We start from the raw sequence: 19,759 nt of genomic DNA, 5'->3' as shown, positions 1-19,759 counted from the left end.
AATGCAGAATAAAATGTAAAAGCTACAGAGTGCAATGCAGATAGACCAAATGCAAGATCATAATAAAGTAGGTAGTGAGTGGAAGAGTTTCTCTTCTGCAAGAGGTCCATTCTGGAGTATAAAAACAGCGAGATAGAAGCTATCCATGAGCCTGGGAGTACACACTTTCAGGCTTTTGTATCTTCTGCCCAATGGGAGAGTGTAGAATGGCTGGTGTAGATTTTGGTAACATGCCTTTGAAACATGGTGATTACGTGAATGACTTGTAAGTTCTGGCTTGCTAAAACACAAAGGCATTTCAGTTTTGATTTACTGCATTCTTTTTGCGAGGAGACGGATTCAGCTTCTGACTTATCTATGATGACTGGTATCTAGGAATAGTTTACAATTTCTTACATTTTTTCACACAATAGGTTTGTTAACCTCTGGAAGCCTGTATGTTTGTATAGGCAATATGTTAAGAAGTTATTCATATTTTTAATAACTAGTTCTTCACCAATAACCTTTCTATTTGAGGAATTTTAAGGTAATGAGTACAAAAAGGAAGAATTAGACTTTTTGTGATGTTTGGAATATTCAACAAGAAGTGCAGACTCAAAAGATGCATATTAGGAAAAGTTGAGAATAGGGTACAGTAATAGGTCTTTCAAAGAATCAGAATATGTCCATGAGTCAAATGTCCTCTTCATGCTTTGATCTTGTCCTCTCTATTTAAATAATTACAGGTGTCCCCTGCTTTACGCCACTTCGCTTTTACAAAAGACCTACATTAGTAATCTGTTTTCGCATTACAAAGAGGATTTTCGCTTTTACAAAAATTTTTCCCATATAAATTACCGTAGATTTCGCACTACAGAGCGCACCTGATTAAAAGCCGCTGGCTCTAATTTTAGAAAGAAAAATAAATTTTGTACTTGTACAAGCTGCACCGGATTTTAGGCCGCAGGTGTCCCACGTTGTAATATGAGATATTTACACAGAAAGATATTACACGTGAGGATTTTTTAACTTTTAATTAAATCCATATGGTAACATAAACAAATACATATTGCAAATGCTTTTTTTCGAACCGTGCCTGTAACACGGCTACTTTTAAATATACATACGTATCGGTAACACACAAATTACGTTGCGTATACATTCCAATATCTCCTAACGACTGGTAAAAAAATATATACTGCAGCCTACCAGGAAAAGTTATTGATCGCCTTTAACTTAAAAGCAGCGTTTCGCGCTCGCCTAATGCCCCCACCTTCCCGTTTATCGCAAACCGGTATTTCCCACAAGACGCGGCGAAACCGGATGTGACGTCATAGTATCCCGGGATGTAGTACTTCTAACTTTAACTAGAAAATACTAACAAATGAATTACTAAGCGAAAATATTATAAACTAAATAACTGCCATAAAGGCAGCACAATGCTTTTCTTCGAGTGTTTTCCATGTTGATGAGGGTGAGTACAAATGACTGATTTACAATAATTTAATTGTGAAAGTGCGCTTGATTTATCGTACAATTTCATTGGACCTCTGTGAACTACTCATCAATTTTATTGGTCTACTGTTACGAGGCAAAATGTTTTTGGCGGCATGAAAAAAAAACATGCATTAGCCGCACCGTAGTAAAGGCCGCAGTGTTCAAAGCTGTTCAAAATGTGGGAAAAAAGTAGCGGCTTATAATCCGACATCTACGGTAATGGTTCTTTGTTTTACGCCGTTTCGGCTTAAAGGTTTCATAGGAACGCTCTACCTTTGTAAAGGGGGGGACACCTGTATTATAAACATTGACAGATTCTTGAATGGCTATATGGTTTATTGTTTGAACAGAAATTTTGGAATGATATTTAGTAGAAACTTAATGTTACAGAAAGCTATACAAAATATTTTTGAGAGCAAGTTTAATGAGCAAGTTTTTACAACTAGCATTCAAATTTGCTAGTATTTGAGGGAAAAGATTTCTGAAAACTTTTAGAAAATACTTCACAGCTTTTCTCCAAATCTTTGTTTTACAACACAGTAACTTGGGGTTGCTCAAATAATCAGGCTCAATAATTGAGACCCGATGCAGACTGGGAGACTGTTTCGCTGAACACCTACGCTCTGTCCGCTAGAGAAAGCAGGATCTCCCGGTGGCCACACATTTTAATTCCACATCCCATTCCCATTCTGATATGTCTATCCATGGCCTCCTCTACTGTCAAGATGAAGCCACTCTCAGGTTGGAGGAACAACCTTATATTCCATCTGGGTAGCCTCCAACCTGATGGCATGAACATTGATTTGTCTAACTTCTGTTAATGCCCCTCCTCCCCTTCTTACTCCATCCCTTATTTATTTATTCCCCCTTTTTTCTCTCTCTGCCCCTCTCACAATCACTGTTTGCCTGTTCTCCATCTCCCTCTGGTGCTCCCCTCCTCCTTTCTTTCTCCCTAGGCCTCCCATCCCATGATCCTTTCCCTTCTTCAGCTCTGTATTCCTTTTGCCAATCACCTTTCCAGCTCTTAGCTTCACCCCACCCCCTCCAGTCTTCTATTATTTTGGATTTCCCCCTCCCCCTCCTACTTTCAAATCTCTTACTATCTTTTCTTTCAGTTAATCCTGACGATGGGTCTCGGCCCGAAATGTCGACTGTGCTTCTTCCTTTAGATGCTGCCTGGCCTGCTGTGTTCCACCAGCATTTTGTGTGTGTTGCTTGAACTTCCAGCATCTGCAGATTTCCTCGTGTTTGCAAGGCTAAATAATTCTTTGTCCCATCTGCATATTTCTTTGTTTTTTTTCTTTCCTTCCTTTCCTCCTTCCTTTTCTAGTTACATGGTGAAATATCTTGCTAAGTGGTGAAGAGGAATGTGTCCAATGGTTTAAAAAAAACTAATCACTGGGGACTGTGCATGTCCTTCTGAGTTGCTTTATGGATAACTGGGTTGCACGTGTGCATTCTACAACTTTGAAAATTATTGTGCAGATTTCTTTACAGCCCCAGAAGTCATATAGTTCCTCACTCAGTATTTTACTCCACAACTACTGGTTAAATTTAGTTCATCTCCTAGTGATCTTTGATCTATACTACCTCTGCTCGTATGTTCACAATCTGAAGAATCCATGTAGAAGGCTGCACCAATCATCTTTCTACTCATTGTGCAGCCTATGTATTCTGGTCACCATGTAATTAGATTGCAGAAGACTTGGGAACTTCTGAAGTTATTTGCGATTGATTAACATCACAGAACTGAAACCAGATTTCAGAGTAGGAAAAAAATAAAAACACAAAATGCTGGCAGAACTCAACAGGCCAAACAGCATCTATGGGAGGAGGTAGTGACGACGTTTTGGGCCTTGACCCCCCTCCCCCCCTGACCATCCCATGTTACTTCACTCCTGATGAAGGGTTTCGGCCCGAAACGTCGTCACTACCTCCTCCCATAGATGCTGTCTGGCCTGCTGAGTTCTGCCAGCATTTTGTGTTTTTATTTATTTCCAGCATCTGCAGATTCACACGAGTTGTTTTCAGTGTAGGAACTTTTCTTTTGAGTATTTGTATGTTGGAAAATTTACACCATTGGTGACCATCCCCCTAAAGTAAGAAGTTGAAGTACAGTATTCTGATGGCATTGGACTTGCCCAGTGAGTGTGTGTCTATAAACAGTTGCCCCTGAATACTTCACATCCTGCCCTAAATAACTGATCATTCCAAAGTTGTCATCAACTTGCAGCTAGATCAGAATCAGATTTATTATTACTGACCTATGATGTGAAATCTGTTTTTCTGCAGCAGCACAACAGTGCAGACATAGAAATCTATAGGTCACAAAAATAAATAGTTAAAAACAAAAGGAATCACAAGATAGTGATTGTTCAGAAATCTGATGGTGAGGGAAAGGAGCTGTTCCTGATTCATTAAGCTTCAGGCTCCTGTTCCTCTTCCCTGACAGTATGTAATAAGAGGGCATGTCCTGGATGGTGCAGGTCCTTCATGGTGGATGCTGACTTCCTGAAGCAATGCTACTCGAAAGTATCATCAATGGTGTGGAGAATGGCGCTGGCTGAACGGCTAACCCTCTGGATCCTGTTGCAGTCCAGTGCACTGGAGGCTTCAGATCAGGTTATGATGTAACCAGTTATAATGCTCTCCACTGTACATCCATACAAATTTGTTAGATTCTTTGGTGACAAGCCAATTCTCCTCAAGCTCCAAGTGAATTAGATCTGTTGCCAAGCCTGCTTTGTGATTGCATTAATGTGTTGGGCCCACAATATATCCTCTGAGATGTTGATACCCAAGAATTTAGTTTTATATGATTTCCACTGCTGAGCCCTCATTGAGGACTGGTGCACTTTCTCCAGACTTCCCCTTCCACAATCCATTCCTCAGTCTTGCTGACATTGAGTATGAATTTGTTGTGAGAGCACTCAGCTAGCCAACCTGTCTCACTTCAGCTAGGTTCTTCACTACCATCTGAGATTCCGGCAACAGCGATAATGAATTTCTAGATTGCATTTGAGTTGTGCTTAGCCACAGGTTCATGAGTGTAGAGAGAGTAGAGCATTGGGGTGCACCTGTGTTGATAGTGAGGAGAAGGTATTATAGATTTGCACTCACTGTGGTTCCTAACAACAAAGTCAAGAAACTTGTCGCAAAGAAAGGTACAGAGGCCTAGGTTTTGAAGGCTGATTATCAGGACCGACAGAAAGATGTCATTGACTCCTAAGCTGTAATCAGTAAGCTGCAGCCTGATATATATCTTGAATTTTTCTGGGTGGGGCTGATTTATTGAAATACTATTTTATTTTCTGTTAGTTTGATGCTCATAAATGGTGAATTGTAGGATAATGTAAATATTTATTATGATAGAGGTTATCCCATTAATGGAACTTGGTCTGGAGCTTATTCCTGATATGTGATTTTCTAGTTTTGTGAGAGTTATCACTGTCTAATTGCTTTTAATTGTTTTGTATATCATTACTGATCCGTCAATAAATAAATATCTCAACAATAATTTCACTAGGTGAAGTTGTAGAGTATATTGTATTTGCTGTTCACACTGACAGTTCAATTTCTTTGTCACTATTCCAAGTAATCAGCATTGTATTTTCTAAAATACAGATCGCATAACACTACACAGAATACCTACTGCTCATCTCTCTCACTTTCCTGCAAATTTGGTGTTTCTTTTTATCGGCCAATGTGAATTTCCTGAACACAAAGTATTTACTAGTGGATTATTTCCTTAAGTATCTCCTAGTGGAATAAATTAGCTATTTGCACTTTAGTTCCCAGAAGCTAGGAATGAATTAATCTGCTTAAGATACTAGTGACATCACATTTGGAATACTAAGAGTGACCAAGCAGTTTCTCCATTACGAGGCATTTAGAAGTTGAAGTTTTTTTTTAAATGAAAGCTCAAGGAAGATAGTCAGCTTCCTAATGTGGTGCTAACACACTTCCAACCTGAGAGTTATTATTAGCATAATATTATGTAGAGGATGACACATTGTGTCAGTCGGCACAAATAGAATTGAGGGAGATTATTGTAGGTATTTGGAGAATGGATGGTGATTTTGGAATCTGAGATTAGCTATTCACGTGGCACAATTGAACTGAATTAAACTGAACATTCCTAGACTGTTTCAAGTACTGTGGTTTGATATTTAATATTCTTGTCCTTTTTTTTGCTTGCTTTTTGATGTTTATGCGACTTGTTCTTTTTTTTTTAGTGTATTGGGTGTTTGATGTGTTCTTTAAACAGGTTCCATGGTGTTTCTTTGTTTCATGGCTGACTGTGGGAAGAAGAATCTCAGGGTTGTATACGGCATACATACTTCGAATTTTTGAATCTTTTGACAGTATTTTCTGCTCCTTGTACAGTACTGTTTATTCTGGACATTTTGTGTCACATACTCATCTTGAATTTCAGTTTGTGGCTGAATTTGCAAAATTCATCCTCAACTTTCAAGGACTGTGCAACTCACGTTCTCAATTATTTTGTGTATTCGGACAGTTTGTCATCTTTGGCCCATTGGTTGTTTGATGGCCTTTGTGCATAGTTTTTCATTGAGTCTGTTGTATTCCTCCGTTCCATTGTGAATGCCTGCAAGAAAAAAAATCTCGGGATATTATATGGTGACATATACATACTTTAATAATTTATTTTGAACTTTGTATTTCCCAGGTAATTCTAGATGAAACAGACTGGGGGGAAAAACAATAGTCTGTTAGATTGTAGCATAGTCCTAATTTTGCAGCAGAAAAGTAGGCCTTATGGCCTTACTTATCCATACTGACTTGTCTATTTTAGCTAGTCGTAGTTTCCCATATTTGGTCCAGATCCCTCCAAGCTATTCATGTACCTGTCTAATTGCATTTTAAACATTACAATTATACCTACCTTTACCAGTTCCTCTGTCAGCTTTTGCAACATACCCACCACCTTCTGTGTGGTTTTGCCCTTTGAATCCCTTTTAAATATTCCCCCTCTCACCTTGAATCTGTGCCCTCTGGTCTGCAAAAATGTTACAGGTGTGCAGTGAAAGAGATTAATTATATTCTCAAAGCCTCTTGGTGGGGAGTGGGGAGAGTGTTACATCTCCATCAACACATGAGAATTGCTATCTCCTTTACCACTCAAAATTGGAAGAAAACACTTAGAAAGGAACACAGAACCTCAAGTTCAGATAGTTGGACAGAGGGGGTGAGGTAGCTTTGCTGTTTTTAAAAAAAAGAAATAATATCTTTAGAAAGAGGTGACATAGGATTAGAAAATGTACAGTCCTTGAGGATAGCGTAGAGAACTGCGTAGTTAAAAAAGACCTTAATGGGAGTTATATACAGGCCTTTGAATAGTAGTCAGGCTGAGGAGTACAAATTACAGTGGGAGATAGAAAAGGCATGCAAAAAGGGTAGTGGTTATAGGAATTTTATGTGCAGGTAGATTGGGTGGGAAGTCAGGTTTGCGCTGCATGCGAAGTGAAGTTATTTGCCTATGCAATGGCCTTTTGGAGCATCTTGTGGTTGAGCCCACTAGGGAAATGGGAATTCTGGATTCTGTGTTGTGTAATGAACCATATTTGATTAGGGTTCTTGAGTTAAGGAGCCCTTGGGCAGTGATCCTAATATGATTAGAACTCACCCTGTAGTTTGAAAGGGAGAAGTTAAATTGATAATACAGTTAATACATTAAAAATGCAATTGAGTAAAGGTAACTACAGAGGCATGAGAGAAGAGCTGGCCAAAGCTGATTAGAAGAGCACACTAGAGGGAAGACAGTAGAACAGCAATGGCTGGAGTTTCTGAGAGTAATTCAGCAGATCTGTTCATCCCAAAGAAGAAGTAATTTAAATGGAGGATGAGGCAACCTTGGCTGACAGGGGAAGTCGGAGACAGCATGAAAGCAAAAGAGAGGATGTGCAGTATAGCAAATCCCAACAGAAAGTAACTAAAAAAAAATAAGGAATAATAAGATGAAATATAAAGGTAAGCTAGTTAATAATATAAGATACCTGAAGTTTTTCAGATATCTAAAGAGTACAAGAGAAGTGAGAGTAGATGCAAGACCACTGAAAATAACACTGGAGAAGTGAATGGGGAACAAAGAAATCGGGGCGAGCTTTTTTTGTGTGTGTGTGTCGAAGTCTTCACTATGGAAGACACCATAAGCATGCCCGAAATTTGAATGTCAGGGCAGGAGTGAATGTCGTTGCTATTACTAAAGAGAAGGTACTTAGGAATCTGAATGGTCTTGAGGTAGATAAGTGGCTTGGACCAGATGGACTTTCACCCCAGGGTTTGGAAAGAGGTAGCTGAAGAGATAGTGGGGGCATTAATAGTGATCTTCCAATATTTGCAACTTCTGGGGTGGTTCCCGAGGACCGACTGTCACTCCAATCTTTAAGGAAGGAGGGGGGCAAAAGAATGGAAGTTGTAGGTCAGTTAGCCTGACTTCAGTGGTTTGCAAGATGAGAGTTGAATATTAAGAATATTTCAGGCTACTTGGAAGTACATGATAAAATAAGCCCAAGTCAACATGGTTTCCTTAAGGGGAAATGTTGCCTGACAAACCTGTTGGAATTCTTTGAGGAAATAAGAAGCCGATAGACAAAAGAGAGTTAGTGCATGTATACTTGGATTTTCAGAAGGCCATTGACTCAGTTATTTACTATATATAGAAAGGTAATTATCTAACTTTTTGTATTGTCTAAATTTTTTGATTCAGCAGTAGATTGGTTATTGTGAGGTATAGATAGGACCATAAAATCACAATATGTCATTGATTAATTATCATTTAATTGTCATTGTTGGAAAGCCATTGAATATAGCATTTATTCTATTAATGGAATCCTTACGCAATTAAACAGTAGTCCTAAATTGTGTGAAGCTGAGAACCTTGGTGTAATATTTGACTAAGACATGAGCATTTGCTAATAATTTATCCTTCCCCTTGGTTGAAGATGAATTGCTTTCATTCCAGTTTTGAGGTGCCTGCAGACTCTGCCACAGCTGGAGCAGAAGATGCTTGATGGTCGGCAAATTTTTGGAGGCAACTGCTCACTTCGCTGTTTACATTTGCTGTTGACAACTCAATCCGGAGTCTGACATAGCAATGGGCCAGGGTTTTCCACGTGATTATGCTGTTTATTTTTCCTAGGAAGGCATTGATAATCCCATGAATTGTCGTCTTTTCTTCACCACCTAATCTCATCATTATATAGCTTGGAAAAGAGTGGTGTTTTAGATGTCTGGTAACATAACCTTCCCATTGAAACAAGTTGTGTATGATTAGGACCTCAGTGCTGGGGATGTTGAATTGGGAGAGGTGACCTATTTGATTTGCTTATCTTGAGGATGAATTTGGAAGATCTTAGGAGGATTGTACTGGTGGCATCTCTTCGGGAAGCTCGTGTCTGAGGTATAGGTATGAACTCTACTACCTGATAAAGCAGATGAAACCCTGATCTGTACCTTTTTACTTCTTTTCCAATTGCAGGGCTCTTCTGGCTCCCCTTGCATCCTTTCTTCTTAACCCCTTGTGATTTTTTTTCTTTCCCACCCAATCCCACCCCTAAAACATCCCATGTCCAATCTTCTACTCAACTTTAAATTGTCATCTTAAATCTATGCACAGATTTTTAATTTGTTCTGTCTTATCCATCGTGCATTTATACATTTGCTTTGACAGTATTTCACTTTTGAATTCTGTTTTAGCTTTATTTTCAGGACTGACCACTGTATTAGCTTCACCATACCATTTTAAACCTCATCATTCCACCTTTCCCTGCCTGCAATCTTTTGGATACTTCCACTTTCTGTAGATGCCTATGCTCTTTCAGATCTGGTTTGTATTATACTCCTTTTGATAAATCTGTTCTTTCAGCTGCTTTGGCACTAAGATCTGAAATCTTTTCTCCTCTACTATCACCCTGCCAAGCTCACTCTGTTTTAAGATGCTCATTACAATAGAACTCTTTAATCTAGTATTTGATCATCTCATGCATCTCTTAAGTTCCTGTCAGGTTTTTGTTTGATCTAACTCTTGAGAAATTTGGTAAAGTAAATTAGTTTCCACAAAATTCATGATGCCATTGTGTGGGTGAACAGTTTTGAATTGCTCTGGTTAGAGCTCATATTAAAAATATACTTTGGCTATTCATCTTCTGGTGTTAGCTGTGAATTTGCTTTAAAATGCAGCTTTCAGAATGTGGATATAATACATTGCATATGTTTGTGTGTGTAAAATAAAATTCCATTCAGTAATGTGACGGGGCTAGGAACAGAGGTTGCAGCTTGGATTAGTGGAAGTGCAGGTGACAATGAATGGAGTTGAATTCATTATTTACAGTCAATACCTCAAGTTGTCAGTTTATTATAAGCAAAAAGTTTGAATTGTTTGCCTGAAAATGTACCTGTTTTTTGCCAAATGGCCAATTTGGTGGGGGGGTGGAAGAGTGAGAAAATAAATTTTCAGCTCAACTAGTGATTGGTTTTGGTTACATCCTTGTAAGTAGGAAACAATAATAAAATTAGTTGTATACAAGAGGAATAAACATTTCCAGAGAATATTATTTACTTCTGTTTCAATGGAAAATGTAGCAATCATTCTTGTTAGAATATCAACTTTTGGAGTTATTTTAAAATAAGAGCAAAAGTAGTTCACATCAGCAAAGGGAAATATTTTTGTTGATCAGAAGGGGATTGTACTAGTACATGAATGAACCAGAGAAATGCAGGAGGCATGACATTGAAGTCTGCATTAACAATAACATTGAGAACCTATGTTTCTCTCCCCCCCCCCCCCCGCATAGCTATTATCTCTCTAAAGACTAAAATTCAATAACCTGCTTAATCACTATCATAGAATTGCTCTGACATGGAAGGAGATCACTCAGCACCAAGTCCATGCCTGCTCACTTGTGGCTATTTAGCTGTATCCCATAGCCTTGCAGCTGAATTTCCTTCCAGTTTATATTCCATTCTTTCCAAAAAGCCTTTTGCAATTTTCATATTTATTACCATTGTGGACAGTGGATTTCGAAACATTATCACTACATGTTCTAAAGCAAAAATATAACCCCCCTTTTCCACCATTTATTGTCATTTCCCCATCACATTTTGTTTGTCCAGTGATCTTGCACACTGTTGTCTGATATCCTCTCAACCACAAGAATTGAAGTTGGATGATTGTATGATTTGATTAGGAATTTGTGAGAGATGACATCTAAATTTAATACTAATATTTTAGCAAACTGCTGCTCCAATATATGAGCACTTTGTGAAAACAGACTTCTTTTTAATAAATGTGAGTTCTGCAGATGCTGGAAATGAAGAGTAACACACAAAATGCTGGAGAGTCTCCAGAATCAAGGGTCTCCACCTGAAACATCAGCTTTTTATTCCTCTTCATAGTTGCTTCTTTGATTTTGCCCATGGGATGTGATGAATTGTATCATCATGATTTTGTTTGGAAACTTTTGATAATCTTCAATGCCATTTATAATTTTATTATTTTAAAACCATTAACAGTGACATTTTAAATTGGTTTATTATAGTCACATTTACAGAGGTACAGTGGAAAAACTTGTCTTGCATGCTGTCCATGCAGATCATTTCATTACAGTAGTACATTGAGGTAGTTCAAGGAAAACCAAAAACAGAACACAGAATAAAATGTTACAGTTGCAGCGAAGGTGCAGTGCAGGTAGACAATAAAGTGCAAAGTTATAACTGGGTAGATTGTGAGCTTGAGTCCATCTTTTTATACTAGGGGACTGTTTAATAGATGTTGTCATTGAGACTGGTAGTATGTGCTTTCAGGCTTGTGTATCTTCCACCCAGTGGGAGAAGGGAGAATATCTGGGGTGAGTGGAGTCTTTGTTCTTATCTCCACTTTAGTAAAGCAGTTAGCATAAGCAGAGTCCATGGAGAGGAGGCTGCTTGCTGTGATGAGATGAGCTGCGTCCACAACGTGGCAGATTTTTGCAGTCGTGGGCAGAGCAATTGTACCAAGCCATGGTGGATCAGGATGGGATATCTTTTAGTATTTATTTTTCATTATGTGCTGTATCACATTACGTGGGCAATCATAGTCTTTCCATGACCATGATAGTTCTTGGCCAATTTTTCTACAAAATTGTTTTCCCATTGCCTTCTGAGCAATGTCTTTACAAGATGGATGACCCCAGCTATTATCTATACTGTTCAGAGATTGTTTGCCTGGAGTCAGTGGTCGCATTACTAGGGCTTGTGATATGCACTAGCTGCTCATACGACCATCCACCACCTGCTCCTATGGCTTCATGTGATTCTGATCTGGTATTGGGGGGGGGGGGTCTAAGCAGGTGTTACACCTTGCCCAAGGGTGACCTACGGGCTAGCGGAGGGAAGGAGCACCTTACACCTCCTTTGATAGAGACTTGTCTCCACACCACCACCCATTTATTTGTAGTAAGTTTGTGAAAATTGCTTATTGATCAAGAGCCAAGTAAAATTGGTAATTGATACAAGCTTAAAAAGTCTTAGATCATTACAGTGTTTGCAATAAATTTTGGAGTTTGTTACAACCTTTTCTTCACATTAAGGAAGAAAATACTTAATCTAATTTAATGCTTTTACCCAGGAAATGCAATTGGTAAATGAGTTTAGTTTTTGCCATCAAGGTAATTTAACAAAGCTCTTTATTCATCCCATTATTCTTGTTCTATTTCTATGCTTTTAATTGTCAAATTTGGTATATTGGTTTTGTTATGTGATAAATAATACTTTCTAATGTATAAATTTGGAGATTAGTAACTTCAAGTAGTTTAGTTTTATTAATCAGGTATTTAAATAGACTTTTGCATTGCAGTCTGAATGCAAAATAGTAAGGTTATGGGTTCAAATCCCATTCATGAATCTTAACGATTAAAGATTGTTATTTCCTATACACAAGTATAAGAATTAAATAATTGTTACTCTAAATCTGATGCAGCACAAAAAAACACAGAAGATTGAATATAATTAAACATGCAAAATATAAATACATAAGATACATTGATTCATATTAACCCTTGATATAACCTTCGCCAAATCACAGCACAGTTTATAATTATCAATCAACCTATGAACTGTTGCATGTCTTTAGACTGTGGGAGGGAACTGATACTTTCCACAGGGATGTACGGACTCCTTATAGATGACATCAGAATTGAACTCCGAACTCCAATGCCCCAAGAGCTGTAATAATGTCATGCAAACCACTAACCACTACCATGGTGCCTAGTTAGTGAGTGAAGATGTTGATATTTGGGGGAAGTAACTGTTTTTGAATCTGGTGCTTCTGGTGTGAATGTTATGTGGCCTCCTCTCTGATGGGAGTGAGATGGACAGGTACAGAGTTGAAGTTGACAGTGATTGAAGATGATTTTCAGATGAGATGTTAAGCCAGTGCTCCATCTGTCCCCTCAAGTAAATATAAAGGATTGCGTGCAAGTATGGAGAGAAGCTTTCCCTTGTATTCTGGATAGTATTTGTCCTTAATATACTGTATTGTCATATTTTCACTGTCTTATACATCAGAAACCACTGATAATATTTGAAGTTGAGAGAGTCCAGAGTCCAAAAGTGGTACCATGTAACATTTTAGTGGTTCTCCTGATTTATTTTGTCATTGAAATCGCAGGTGTTCATTTTAAAGTATATTCAGTATAGCCACAAAACAAAGAAAAAACTTGCTAGTCAGTTCAGAGAGAAACAGCACCCCACCAACACGACATTAATCTCCTTTCCCCTGTAAGAAACACAACAAAAACATCGCCTTCTAAACTCCCTCCCTCTGCACAAAACCCAACAAGAACATTGACCCCCATGTCCCCTCCCCCACACAAAAATTGAGAAAGAATGGTGAAAACACAGAATATAAAACCATAAGATTGGGGTGGGGGGGAATCCATAGTCCAAAAACCACACTCAGAAACCTCAGTAATGTTCATCAGCATTATCAAAAGAGCGAGACTTCAGGCACAGCATTAGGCCACGCAGGCTTCCTCTTCAGCGGCAAAGCAATCCCATCAGCAATCAGTTCTCGTCTTCCACATTTTTCTTGATATTTCAACCTTCCTTGTTAATCGGTGAATAATAAAAGCTATAATCAACGAAATGGAGTCGAGCATCGGCTCGTGCCCTGTCTTGTTTCTTTCTTCGAGATTCGCGCTTACATTTTAATAGTTATTCTGTATGCCAATGAGTACTTAAGCATCAGAGCTTTCTGGATGCCAGAAAACACTCTTCCAATAAATATACACGGAGAATTGAAATTTGTATTACTGTAGTCTGCAAACAGTACCATTGTAATTGTTGAAAAAAAACTACATTGCCATTAAGTCTGGTATTGTAACAAACAGTAAATTTTGGAAGTTTCTATTGCCTACAGCACTGTAACTCCAACGGTAATTAGCTAGTTGTTTCTCCTTGTGTATTATTCCTCAACGTGCGTGAGGGAGCACCTCTTAGCAAACACATTTTATTTAGGTATGTTAATATTATGCCATTATTATGTGTTGGCAATATCATCAAATATTTTATTGAAATTCCCATTATTTTGTCAAGGTCAGAGATGTAGTGGTATTTCCTGTATCTGAACAATTTTCATGTCTATTTCTCATGAAAACAAACATAAGGATCTGCTTTAGAATGATTGGGAAATATCTACCATATATTTAAGTTTTGCACAAGGCATCCTGCAAAAATAAAACCTGGACAAACTGTATAAATACTGTCTTTTGTTCTCCATGCATGTGAATATACGGCAGAGAGAAATACATTAGCAATATTGATTGCTACTTGTGAACCTGTCGAGAAAAGAGGCTCAAGTTACCATAAAAAATTAAGTTCTGTTTTCACAAGAGGCTTCACCTAGCAGGGTTTTTCCTGTTTCAGTTTATCTGCCTATTGATCTAATCCATTGTTTTATCAAGGTCATATTTTATTCAATACAAGAAAATAGAAAATTCTGCAAGAAGCAGAACTCTTGGGTTGAAATGGCATCATGTAGTACATATGCAAGTAATTTCTTTCCCAGACTCTGAAAGTGGGAGATGACCACTGTGAAGCATTATCACAATATGTTTCATTACTTAGATCTTACTGGAATTAGTTTTACTTGAGGCACCATGGGAGTTAATTGGAACTTTTTATCACACATTTCCTTAAGAACATTCAGAATGATGAATTTCTAATTTAGTAAGCTTAATGAATAGAGAGATGAAAGAGACTGCAGGTGTTGGGGGATCTCAGTTGATTAAGTAACATCTATGGAGGCAAAAATGATAGTTGAAGTTTTGGGTTGAGAGTATAGAGAAGAAATAGCCGTTAAGAGAGGAATGAGTGGGATGACTGAAGTGGGCTGGTAGGCAGTAAGTGGAACCACCTTAGGGAGATGATGGGCAGCTGGAGCCAGTTGCAGAGAAGACGCCTTGGAGTTGGAAGACAGAATAAGGGGAGACCAAAAGGGGTGGATGGAGTTGGGTGGCGGGGGGGGGGGGGCGTAGAGGTAGAGACAGAAGCTGATAAATGATGAGTAGAAACATGAGGCTGGCGATGGTAGAATTTATTATGTAAGGAAGATAAATGGAAACTGATAAGAGAGGAAAGGATGGTAGATGGAACCAGTTGGAAAGGAAGACCACCGCGTGTTCTACTCCAGTAGTCTCCAGTGTTATGAACACTAAACTCTTGCATTCTGTGTTCCTTGGTCTCTCCTTCATTTTCCCGTCACTTCTCCATGTCATCTAGTTTTGTTCCCTCCACCTGGTCCCATCTGCATATCACCACCACACTATACCTGGTTTTCCCAGTTAGATACCCGTCTTCTCCCCCATCACCTGCCTCATCCTTGTCCCTTTGCTGCCAGATCCACTGCTTCCTCTAGCAGCTTATTTTTTTGTGGTATGAACATTTTGTGCAGCTTGTTTAAAGTCTTGTATATAGCTGTCCATAGGTAAGCCTGTGAACCAAGTGATGAGCAATAGTCCACTTGATATGTAGGAGAAAAAAATAGATATCAAGATTATTAAGCTTTTTTTTTAATGAAGGTACAGGGTATTTAAATATTTGGATAGACAGTGCTCCATATGTGGCAGGTCATGTCTAACCAACCTTTGAATTTTTCAAGGAGGTTAGCAAAAAGGTTCATAAAGGAAAGGTGGTGGGCATTGTCTACATGGGTTACAAAAGTCCCACATGGTCCAGAAAGTTAAGTCTCTTGGCATTCAGGATGAAGTAGTCAGTTAGATTTAACTTTGATTAGTAGGAGAAGTCAGAGTGTGGTTGTCACTCTGACTGGAATCCTGTGTCTAGTGGTGTGCCACAGGGACTGCTGCTGGGTCCATTGTGTTTTTATTATCTAGATTAATAATTTGCATGATAATGTGGTAAACCGGATCATTAAATTTGCAGATGACTCCAATATTAGGGGTATAGTGGATGTTGTGAAAGGCTGTGAAAACCTGTAAAATGATTTGGACTAACTGGGAAAATGGGCTGAAAAATAGCAGATGGAATGTAATGCAGTGTGCGGTGTTGCACTAAACCAGGGTAAGACTTGAACATTGAATTGTAGGGCACTAAGGTGTGAGATAGAACAAAGGGACCTGGGGATACAAATCCTTAATTCCTTGTAAGTGGTGTCACAGGAAGATAAGGTTATAAAGAGCACTTTTGGCATATTGGTCTTCATAAATCAGGGCATTGTGTACTTTGGGATGTTATGTTAATGGTGGTGAGGTGGAATTTGGGGTATTGTGTGAAGTTCTGGTCGCCTACCTACAGAACAGATATCAATAAACTTGTAAGTACACTGAGAAACTTTAAACAACACTACTAGGTCTTCAACACCTAAGTTATAAAGACAGATTGAATGGATTAGGACTTTAGTCAGCTGGGGTTGGTGGGGGTGGAGAACATCTTTATTGAGGTACACAAAATTACGAGGGATATAGATAGGATGAATGTTTGCATGCTTTCTCGTCTTGAGATTGAGACCAGAACAAGAAGTTACAGGTTTATTGGTGTGAGTGTGGAATGACCTGCCAGAAGAAATGGTAAATGCAAGTTCATTTGTTACATTTGATATGTACATGGATGAGAGGTATATGGAGGGATATGATCAGGGTGCAGGTAAATGGATCTAGGCAGAAGATCAAGTGGGCACAGACAAGATGGGCTGAAAGGACTGTTTCTGTGTTGTAGTACTCTATGATTTTGAAGTTCGTAGTTTTACTTTTTGATCATCTTTATAATTTCAGACTGTTGCTGTTAGAAAACTACCTTTGGCTCAGTTTGGTGACACTGGAATTTTTGTTTTCATTTTAGGAGTTGTTGGGTGTGTTTTGCCACAGATGAAGATGATCGGACAGCAGAATGGGTGAGACCCTGCAAGTGCAGGGGCTCCACTAAATGGGTTCATCAAGCTTGTCTACAACGATGGGTAGATGAGAAGCAAAGGGGCAACAGTACAGCCAGAGTGGCATGTCCACAGTGCAATGCTGAATATTTAATTGTCTTTACAAAACTAGGTAAGGTAAATAAAGATAATAAATCCCCATGGCAGAGTAATCATAAATTTGATATTTTTGTTATATGCATCATTATCTGCAACATGCATGAATAAAACTTCAAGGTGATAATGGGAAAATTTAGATTTAATTAAAAGAGAGCCTTCATTACCATTTTTATGTAAAAAGATTAACCGCTGCTCTGCTACCTTCATCGTCTTCCAACCTCTGCGTAAATAAGAATTATTGAATAACTTGCTATTTGCATGGTAATGTAAGTTTAGCTACACAATTTATTTGAACTTTAGGAGAATCTATTCTAAACAGTTTTAAACTAATGCCACTTCAGCACTATTTTCCTGCCTTCTTCCCATAACCTTTCACCCCTTGACTTATCAAGAATCTTATCAACCTCTGCCTTAAATACATTCAATGACCTGGTCTCCACAGTCGCCTGTGGCTACAAATACCACAGATTCATCCCCCTCTGGCTGAAAAAATGTTTCCTCACTTCTATTCTAAATGGAAGTCCCTCTATTCTAGGTTGTGCCCTCTGGTCCTAGACAACCTCACTATAGGAAACATTCTCTGCGCATCTGCTCTATCTAGGCCTTTCAATTTCAATGAGGCCCCCCCCCCCCCCCATTCTTCTAAATGCCAGTGAGTACAGGCCCAGAGTCATCAAATTCTCCTCATATTATAAGCCTTTCAATCCCGGAATCCTTTCTTGGACAAGGGGCCCAAAAGTGCTCACAGTTCCAATGAAAATTGATGCAAAACTCTTATGCAGTTCATCCGCCATTTCCTTGTCCTCCATTGCTACCTCTGCAGCATCATTTTCCAGTGGTCCAATATCTACTCCTGCCTCTCTTTTACTCTCTTTTATATATATATATATATATATATATATATATATATATATATATATATATGAAAAACTTTTGGTATTATCTTTTTTATTGACCAGCTTATCTTCAATTTTCATCTCATTGCTCCTTTTAGCTTTTTTTTAGTTGCCTTCTGCTGGTTTTTAAAAGCTTCCTTATCCTCTAACTGCCCGGTAATTTTTGCTCTATTATATGCCCTCTCTTTTGCTTTAATGCTGGATTTGACTTCCCTTGTCAGCTGCTGTTGTGTATTCTAAGGCAAAATGACTAATTCATCTTTGGGATGTATCTATCCTGCATCTTCCAAATTGCTCCTAGAAACTCCAGCCATTGCTGCTCTGCAGTCATCATTGCAATGGTCAGCTCTTCTCTCATGCCTCTTGTAATTCCCTTTACTCCACTATAATACTGATACATCTGACTTTTGCTTCTCCCCCTCAAACTGCAGGGTGAATTCTGTCATATTATGATCACTGCTTCTTAAGGGTTTCTTTACCTTAAGCTCCCATATCAAATCTGTTTCATTACACAACATCTAATCCAGAATAGCTGATCCCCTAGTGGGCTCAACCATGGGCTGCATTTAAAAAGTCGTCACATAGGCATTCTACAAATTCCTCCTCTTGGAATCCAGCACTAACCTGATTTTCCCAATGTGTCTGCATATTGAAATCCCCCATGATTCTCGTAACAATGCCTTTTCTAACTCCCATTGTACTTTGTAGCCCACATCCTGGCTACTGTTCGGAGATCTATATATAAATCCCATCTGGTTCTCTTTACTCTTGCAGTCCCTTAATTCTACCCACAGTGATTTTACATCTTCTGAAACCATGTCACTTCTTTCTTAAGATTTAATTTCATTGTTTACCAACAGAGCCACCCTCCCCCTCTGCCTACCTGCCTATTCTTTCGATTCAATGTGTATCCTTGGATGTTAAGCCCCCAACTATAATCTTCTAGCTTGGAGTTCCTGCTTTTCAGCTTTCTACCTAGCTCCCTACATTCTGTCTTCAGAACCTTGCTTTTCTTACCAATGTCATTGCTGCCAAGACTTCTAGCTTGTCACCTTCCCCCTTAGGATGCTGTGGCTCCGATCTGAGGCGTCCCTAAACTTGGCACCTAGGAGGCAACATACCATCTGTGTGCGCCTGTCACGTCCACAGAATCTCATTTTCTACTCACCTAAGTATGGAACCCCTGTCACTGCTGCAGGCCTCTTCTCTCTCTTCCCTACCTTCCCCTCCCCCAACAAAACGATCCCTGATCAGAACTTTCTGATGGTAGATCTGAGAACTGAAATGTTAACTGTCTTTCTTGCTACAGATGCTCCCTGACCTTCAGTGATTTTCTAACAATTTTTTTTCATTTTGTATTTCCAGTATCTACATACTTTTGGATTTCTAAAATTACAATTTATTTCAAAGACTATATGAATTGTTTAAGAAACAAAAGCAGTAGTCCATACAAATCCTCAAATTTGCTTTATCTTGCGATAACATTGTAGCTGATTTTCAACTTTCCTTGCAACTTGTCAACCACTGTCAGTCAATCCTTTGATTCATGGTTGAAAATCTGTCATCATGGACACTAAAATTGCTCAATAAGCATCGGCATTTCTGTGAAATTGAGAACTCTGAAGGTTCTCAGCTCTAAGTTTTGACCCAGTCCAAAGTTGGCACAAGCTCATAAATATGAGTAGAAGGACTTGTATGGTTCCTCAAACTTGTTCTGCCACCTGTTAGATTATGTTTGCACGTGTGTCTCATCTGTTTTCTCACCTCCATCTCGGGGCTGTAGTTTGTCAGCCTCACCTTTCAATATGCTCAGACAGAGAATCCACAAAGCTTTAAAATG

At 38.8% G+C, this 19,759-nt stretch overlaps 1 protein-coding gene across 4 annotated transcripts in view; it reads left to right on the top strand.

Moving 5' to 3' along the window:
- marchf5 (membrane-associated ring finger (C3HC4) 5) overlaps positions 1-19,759 on the top strand; it is an 85,613-nt gene that overhangs the window by 4,462 nt on the left and 61,392 nt on the right. For all 4 annotated transcript variants that reach the window (XR_012096115.1, XR_012096114.1, XM_073027486.1 and 1 more), the window contains exon 2: positions 16,834-17,036. Coding sequence is in view for 2 of the 4 variants with exons in the window: in XM_073027486.1 (XP_072883587.1) it covers positions 16,834-17,036 (203 nt within the window). In the remaining 2 variants the exon portion in view is untranslated. The remainder of the gene's footprint in view (positions 1-16,833; positions 17,037-19,759) is intronic.

The sequence above is a fragment of the Hemitrygon akajei genome, chromosome 23, assembly GCF_048418815.1.
Source record: "Hemitrygon akajei chromosome 23, sHemAka1.3, whole genome shotgun sequence".
NCBI classification, from domain to species: domain Eukaryota; kingdom Metazoa; phylum Chordata; class Chondrichthyes; order Myliobatiformes; family Dasyatidae; genus Hemitrygon; species Hemitrygon akajei.
This window is presented reverse-complemented; position numbering and strand designations above follow the sequence as displayed.